Source organism: Heloderma suspectum, chromosome 5 (genome assembly GCF_057233095.1).
Source record: "Heloderma suspectum isolate Gila_16-S chromosome 5, 16-S_ref, whole genome shotgun sequence".
In the NCBI taxonomy this organism is placed as follows: Eukaryota; Metazoa; Chordata; class Lepidosauria; order Squamata; family Helodermatidae; genus Heloderma; species Heloderma suspectum.
This window is the reverse complement of record NC_139462.1, coordinates 11957823-11965961: the sequence shown is the minus strand read 5'-3', so window position 1 is coordinate 11965961 and position 8139 is coordinate 11957823. Positions and strand designations below refer to the sequence as shown.

Here is an 8139-nt window from a genome sequence, read left to right as displayed (position 1 = left end):
CATTTTTTCTGTCTAAACATGCATAGGATTGCAGCCTAAGGGACTCTGGATACCTTAGCTATATGAGCCTATGTACACCAGTTATTGGGGTACATGGGTGGGAGGGTGCTGTTGCGCTCATGCCCTGCTTGTGGGTTCCTGGTCCACAGCTGGTTGGCCACTGTGTGAACAGAATGCTGGACTAAGTGGACCCTGGGTCTGACCCAGCATGGCTTTTCTTCTGTTCTTATGAGATAGTTGACTCAGCAATAGCAGCAGTGCCTCAGCTTTGAAAAACACAAATGCCAACATAGCTTCTGTGACCCCCACCCCACCCCCAGATCTGCACAAGTGCCAGACAAGTGCATTTTCACAGAACTGAGATCTTGCCTGCTGCATTAGCACAAATGTTCATACATGTTCATAACATGGGTGGGCTAAGGGCTAGGCAAGAGCATGAAGAAACAGCACTGCACTTGATCTTTTGGTCATTGTTGCATAGAAGTGATGGAAGGGACATGGATGGGGAGACAGGGTCAGGTGATCAGCTGTAGTATACCCTACTTTTCTGCCTACCTACTGATCTTTGTGGGGGTGGGGAACACAGGTGGAGGATCTGATGTCACACCCATGCGCTCCTGTCTTTCAATATGATATGAGTTCCCAGAAGATTGGGAATTGTGGTTTGAATGCAATTTCTTTCTTTGCTTTCTAAGGCTTCAGTAGGCATGGTCATTCTCAAAATAAAAGAATTCTACAGCCCAGTAGTTCAATCTAAGTGCAGTGTGCAACACAGAATTGGTTGGGAGGAAATATGTATGTAAAACAGCTGACTGGTTGAACATTATGAGTCATACTGAGAATTCCAAGGTTAAATAAGTTTATTGAGAGTTAGCGGTTATGGCGGTATATCAGATACCTTGTAATCCAAAGCTACACCTACATATTTGCCTCTAAATTCTCACACATGTCAGTTCCCATATCTCTACACATTCCATCACCGGTTCTTCTATGTCTAATAATATTAATAATAATAATAATAATAATAATAATAATAATAATAATAATATAATTATAATAATACAAAAGGCAATGTCAACCACCATGTTGTGCTTCATACTCCACCAGAAGAAATTCCATTGGCAAAAAGAAAACAATTTTAAACAAGAGAGAGAGGGAGGGAGAGAGAGAGAAAAACTTTGTTCATGTCAAGTGGGAATTGCTGAAACAGAAGCATTGTCATAACACTACTAGAAACGAAAGAAGAAAATGTGGGTTAAAAGAAGTGTTAATTTTTTTATCACCATCTTTGTTAAAAATTCACATACGATAATGAAGATGACTCAAAGTTAAATTGTTTCATTATCTGGGCCACACATTCAAGCATATTGGCTAGTTACATGATTGCACTGTAACAAAAGCAATACAAGCTGTTACGGTCTACCATTGCAATTTCCAGGTTTCCCCCTATAAATATTCCTGCCAATCTAATGTTTCTTGCATGCATTAAGGATTTGCTTTCCATCCTTCAGAGTTGACTATCTCCCCTTCCCCCACCCTGGTCTTACAATAGAATTGAGGGGGGGGGATTTTTTTTTGCTATTGTGGGAAAAAGAGGTCAGTGTAAGAAACACCCTGTGTCTTTGGGAAGGGAAATTGTGGATTGCTTAATGACTTTAATAAAGTCTCAGGTTGCATGCAAATTGACACTGCTTCATTATCTTTGTTTCCCCATGCCAGACGCATACAAGTTGGCAGGTACGCATACAAAAACAAGAAAGGAAATAGAAAACCCCTTGTGGTGAAGCCTAGTGAATTAGAAGGAATCCATCGCTTTAAATTCACTTAGAGCTTGTACTGGAGAAATGTGTTTCTTCTGAGAACCTCTTCTCACTCTCGTTTGATATTCCTCTGGTTTTTCTCTCTTGACTAATGGTTTCTTTTCTGGCGCCTTCATCTTCCAAGACACAACAGGTGAGTTGACCGCTGCTGTTCCATAGACCTTTTGATATTTGGTTGAAGCCACATATGAAGCTTTTACAGTAAGGACCACAGCATTCATCAGGTTTTTAGCTGCTTGGATGAGGGATGTGGCACTATCCAGCTAGAGAAATGCAAGAAAAGGAAGTGATAGGAGGGTTATTGTAGGACTGGCTTGAAGGGATGTGATGCTTGTGGAGCTGATCTGGTCATCTTGCTGAAGAGAACTTTATGCATAAATAACCTCTCTACAACAGACACACAGACTGCTATAAGCCACTCTACGATAGGCATGGGGGTGCATCCTCTTAGTGAGAATAATGGGTGGTTCCCAGCTTTTCAGTGCACAATTTTAAATGGAATTGAATTTCCATTTGTGATTTCGATATGCATTTGTGATCTGTACTGAAGAGTAGTAGCTCTTTCAGGATAATTTAACCAAAGGAAGGGGGCGAGGAGGTTATATATGTACCCACAACACACGAAAATCTGATCTTGGTTACTCTGAAGCTAAAAACAGATCTCCCTTGGATGCCATGCCTAACCCTTTTCTTAATCTGGCTTCTAGCAATGCTTTTACTGATTCATATCTTTAAAGCTACTGTGAGTCTAGGTGACATGAGAACAGTTGGATACACTTCTGACTTGCACAGCTGGCGACACTGCTGGAGCCCTAGTTCCATGCATCAAGTGTATACAGGACTGCACCAACACTGCGAAGATGTTGCCCACTTTCTCTCATTTCCCTGCACATGAGCCAGTCCAAGACATTTTGCTTGGCCACATGATCTACGTATAGTCCTGGATGTCTTGAAGTACCATGGAGAATGCTAGAGGATGCACTTATTGATATTTATTTATTACATTTCTATCCCGCCTTTTTTCCTCCTTAAGGAACCCAAGACGGTGTACATAATCCTCCTCTTCTCCATTTTATCCTCACAACAACCACCCTGTGAGGTAGGCTGGGCCGAGAGTCTGTGACTGGCCCAAAGTCACCCAGTGAGCTTCCATGGCCGAGTGGGGACTAGAACCCGGATCTCCAGACTCCCAGTCCAACACTGCAGCCACTACACCACACTGGCTCTCAATATGCCTAATAGCAGGCAACACCTTGGGCTGCTTATACAGTGAGGCCAACTCCGCATGCTTTCAGGATAAACATAGCGAGAAACAAGACAAAATTGCTGTTACAGCCCCTTCCCGTCAGTTGATATCAGGAGGGAAACACACCTTCACAAGGGCATGCCTAGGTCATATTTCACACGCCTTTTCCAATACAAGTATTAGTTCCTGTGCTGCAGCTGCCATTAAGCACCAAGAAAAAGAAGTAGGGAATTATGGCACAAAAGCAAATAATGTGTCCCCCACCCAACTATGTGAGACCCAAATATCCAACCTGTGAATCAAATGTATATGCACCATACTACTAAAACAAATATCTTTAAAGCTACTGTGAGTCTAGGTGATACGACAGTTGGATGCAATTCTGACATGCACAACTGGAAACGCTCCTAAGAAGACAGCAACAAACCAATTAAAGGGAAAGGTTGAAAATCCCCTCACCCCACTGTGTTGATCTGACCACAGGCAAGGGCATCGGCACCAACAAACTAAGCTTCTAAAGACCAAAAAGCTCAGCATTCTTCAAGGCTCCACCTGATCTTTTCAGACATTCTGAAATTCTCACTGAGTTGAATGGTAAACTTGTGGAATGGATAAGAGCATATTGCATATTTGGCATGACTGATGGCTCAAGCTTATCCAGACTCATGTCTCAGATGCATCAGAACAAACCAGCGAATCCTTTGCTCATCACTAGTTGTTCAAGTTGTGTTTATTTTTTATTTATTTTTTATTTGCATGCCACTTTGGTACTCAAATAATATCCAAAGTGCCTTACAATAAAAAAGAGTGTAACATAGTAAGAACATATTGTGTAAGATATTAAAAAGAACTGTTATGGAAGAAAGATCAAACTCATCCAGCTTTCTAGCAATTGCCAACCAATTCATTCCGGAAGGCTCAAAAATAAAGATACCCCCCTCCTGTTTCTCTACAGCCACTGGTACTGAATTATATTCCATGCAATGGTAACCAATATTTTTTTGTTTTTGCTTTTGATCCCTAGGTTACCATAAATGAACCAGATGCTTGTTCATGTGCTTTGATCAGTCCCACTTGGCTCCTCCTGCCAGCAGGAGTGGCCAAACACCCCATGGATGTTTCATCCCTGGGTTGTTTAGCAAGATGTCCCAACCCTGAGACTCTGGCTTGTCTCTCTCCCAACAAGTCAGAATTGCAACCTGAGAATAAACTATGTGAGGTAGATTAGGCGGAGAGGTGACGACTGGACTAAGGTCACCCAGGGACCTTTGTAGCTGACTAGAAATTTGAACCCAGGTTGCCCTGGGCCAAGACAAATATATGACCACCCTGGCAGTCAGTGTAGCGTTAATGGACTGAACTGGTAGTTAAGGAAGCTCCCATATGGACTGCTTTCAATGTGCTGTTAATATATTGTTTTATTTACATGTTAGATTTACAACCGGCTCTTTCTTGCAGGCCTGGTGCCAGCACATAGCACCCTTGGGCTGTTGCAGGGGCCCAGAACACCAACAGACCCAACACTGGTGCCTGCCCCACCCAACACTCCAATTAGTACTCAGTGGCTGCCATTCTAAGTTACCACAATGTCCCCAATCTAGTGTTCCACCTAGGGATGTTGGAGGAAACCACTGGGGGGTGGGGGAGTTCAACAAGCTTTCAGTAGTTCAACACCTCATCCCCCCCCCAAACTTTGGTCCATCTTCCACTGCAGAGCCTGACTCAGTCTGCAGCAAGTCAAGCCAGTTAGTGGATTTTCTGTGTTTGTGCAAATTATGGGTTTTTGTGCAAATTTGCGTAATTCGCACAAACTATAGTCACAATTTGCAGAAACGTCGAGCGCAATTTGCGCAAATCTCTCCACAAGACAGACACACACACACACACAGTTCCCAGAGTTAGGGGAAACCCAGAGTTTAGCCCACAAATGCAAACTGAGGTGGGCATGCCGTGAAACTCCATCAAGCCCCAAATTGACCTGATTTCCCAGCCACAGAGATCCATAGTTGCACCAGGGCATTTTGGTAAATTAAAATGGCTGGTGCCTGGCACTGAATGGAGCACACCAGCAGGTACGGCCCACCAAGGGCCTGCTGAAGTAGGAGGGGGCTATTGGAGGGGCCATTTGAACCTGGAGCCAGCACTGCTTCCTTGGAAACTTCATAGAAGCCCACATGGAGCTTCCCTGACCCTGATTTTGTCCACATTCATTTAGCTTCAGCAATGCTGTACGGAGGTGTTCCCAAGCTATATTAACATTTTTAAAGGCTGTACAGTTCCAGTATTGCTCATAGTTATATCTGGAAAAAAGAGAGGGAGCAAACCTAACCCACATACAGTACCAACAATTATGAGGACTTTAGTTAATTGGTTAAAATGATTCATTGTCATGCGCCCCTCAAACTGGTAATTAATTTTTAATCTCCAGATTCAAGAACATTTCCCCCTGCCCACACAAACAGATGCTTATTTTTCCATCTTTCCCTTTTGAACGAAAAACAAGTTTTAAGATGGATAGTAACATTATAATGGCAACAACGTGACAACACAACAGAGAGCTGTGATATATTGTCCAGCATAATGGTCTCGTACCATTCCACCACATGATTTACGACGCAACTTGCGTGTTTGTTGGCAAATAGCCGATCATACTCTATTAAATTAGGATATTTTAAATTACCGCTGAGATCTGCCATCAAACATTGTAGGCTGTCGAATGGCTTCTTCGCAACTAGCATCAAATGTCGGAGTTGGGAGAGAGCAAAGAAATGTGTGCCTTTAAACATTCTTCTGAGGTCAGCTCAATTGCTCAAGGCAACCAAAACAGTCACTTTAGGAGACAACAAAGGAGTGAAGGGCTAAGAAGTATGGATTAATCTTCCTTTCTTTCAATCAGAGATGGTATGAGACTATGAACGCAGGTTCAAGATGTGCCCAACTCAAAATGGAGTTTGTACCTAGGGGTGCATGAAAGTCACTTACCTGGTCTCGCAGCTTTTCGCGGTGGGGGGGAGGCACTTCGCTGCTCCCCCTGCGAAGTTCAGGCTGGGGGGGAGGCTTCCTGCCTCGCCCGGCCGAAATTCAGGCCGGGGGAGAGGCTTCCCGCCTCGCCCGGCCGAAATTCAGGCCGGGGAGGAGGCGCCTCGCCTTGCCCGGCTGCGAAATTAAAAGTTTAAAAAAAAAAAACACCCCCGTGATAGGCTACGTGACCATTAACGTAGCCTATCATGGCTAGATCTGCAAAGTCAGCCATGATAGGCTACGTAAATCGTCACGTAGCCTATCACGGGTGACTTTAAAAAAAAAAAAAAAAGTGCATACGCAAATGGCTGCCCCCATAGGGAGCCGCCATTTGCGTTCCTTATTTGGTCGCTGTAGTCTACGTAAATCTTTACGTAGACTACAGCGACCAAATAAGGCACGCGAATGGCGGCTCCCTATGGGGGCCGCCATTATCCGTACGCGCTTTTTTTTTTTTAAAGTCACCCGTGATAGGCTACGGGACGATTTACGTAGCCTATCACGGCTGACTTTGCAAATCTAGCCATGATAGGCTACGTTAATGGTCACGTAGCCTATCACGGGGGCGTTTTTTTTTTCTTTTATTGGAATGGCGGCGGCAGCAGCCGATCGAAAGGCTGGCTGCCACTCCCACCCCGCTCGAACACCCGCCGAACCGCCGGCCGGACCCGCTGCCGGGAGGGACATTCGCCAAAGGTAAGTCCCCTCCCGGGGGGGTGCGGAGGGCGGGGGGCAGGGGGGTGCAGAGAATTTCTCCCCAAAACTTGTTCGGGGGGCCGAACACGTTGGTGCTCGGCCCCCCGAAGTTTCGGGGAGAAATTCTCCGCCATCCCTATTTGTACCTCACCCGTATCAGTCAGCCCTGCTCTCTCCAAGCAAAAGAAGCCAAAACTTTTCCTAGGGGAAGGGGTTAATAAGTAGCAGAGAGGGCACATTAACACACATAGGGACATAGAGAGCTGCCTTATATTGAGTCAGACCCTTGGTCCATTTAGCCCTTGGTCCATTTAGCCCTTGGTCCATTTAGCCCTTGGTCCATTTAGCCCAGTATTGCTGACACTGATTGGCAGAAGTGGCTCTCCAGGGTTTCAGGCAGGATTCTTTCATAGTTCTACCTAGAGACGTGGGGATCAATCCAGGGACTTTCTGCATGCAAAGCAGGTGCTCTAGCCCTGAGCTACAGCTCCACAGGAGAGGCCATTCATGGGAGGTGGCCAATAGGGATGGCGGAGAATTCCGCCACGGACTCCAATGAGTCCCCGATGAGCAATTCTTCAGAGTCTGGCCACCTGGAGTCTGCGGTGGAACCGAAGACTTACCCCCACCTCTGCGTGGAATTCTCTTCAGCCGGATACTCTGGCTCCGGAATGCCAGCAATACGGCCGCCATTCCATATCACTGGCTGAAGTGGACTGACTGCAGCCGCAAATGACATCCGGGATGCCATTTTTGGCCGTAAAGGCCTTAGTTTAAGGTAAATGCAGCAGCTATAAATGGCCTTTACGGCTGCAAATGCCATCCTGGACGCCATTTGCATCCGTGCTTTTCATTAATGTGATAGGCTACGCAAATATATCCCTGCATTCCTGCTTTTATGTGATAGGCTACGCAAATATTTGCGTAGCCTATCACATTAATGAAAAGCACACCATTTGCGGCCGCAGTCAGTAGTCCCCTCCAGCCAGCGATACAGAAGGCGGCCATATCGCTGGAACTTCGGAGCTGGCTGGCAGCTCTGTGGAATCGCCGCAGAGCGGAGCTGGCCGAAGAGGATTCCAGGGGGAGGAATGGATTGCCTCCCCCCCCCAGACACCCCCCCAGACTGGCAGCTAAGGGATTCATACATCCCTAGTGGCCAATGGCACAAATTGAACAAAGGCAGTACACATCAGTTAAAAATCTCCCAAAAATTCTTTTTCCTTGCTAAAAGCTACCACTTATAGCAAGGCAAATGTGTAACAAACATCCTGTGTAGTGTAGTAATGTTTGGGTACCATGCGATGAGTATATACTGTGCTGACAGGGTAAGCATGGAGCCTTGATCAATACAGA

General features: G+C 45.5%; 1 protein-coding gene across 2 annotated transcripts in view; it reads right to left on the bottom strand.

Annotated features, from left to right (window-relative positions):
• Window positions 1-1577: 1577 nt before the first annotated feature.
• The window catches only part of CTNNA2 (catenin alpha 2), an 857198-nt gene continuing 850636 nt past the window's right edge, over window positions 1578-8139 (bottom strand). The window contains exon 18 of one of the 2 annotated variants that reach the window (XM_084855355.1): window positions 1578-2083. In XM_084855355.1, the coding sequence (XP_084711481.1) occupies window positions 1796-2083 (288 nt within the window). In that variant the 3' untranslated portion in view covers window positions 1578-1795. The remainder of the gene's footprint in view (window positions 2084-8139) is intronic. The other variant, XM_084855357.1, reaches the window with a different exon arrangement.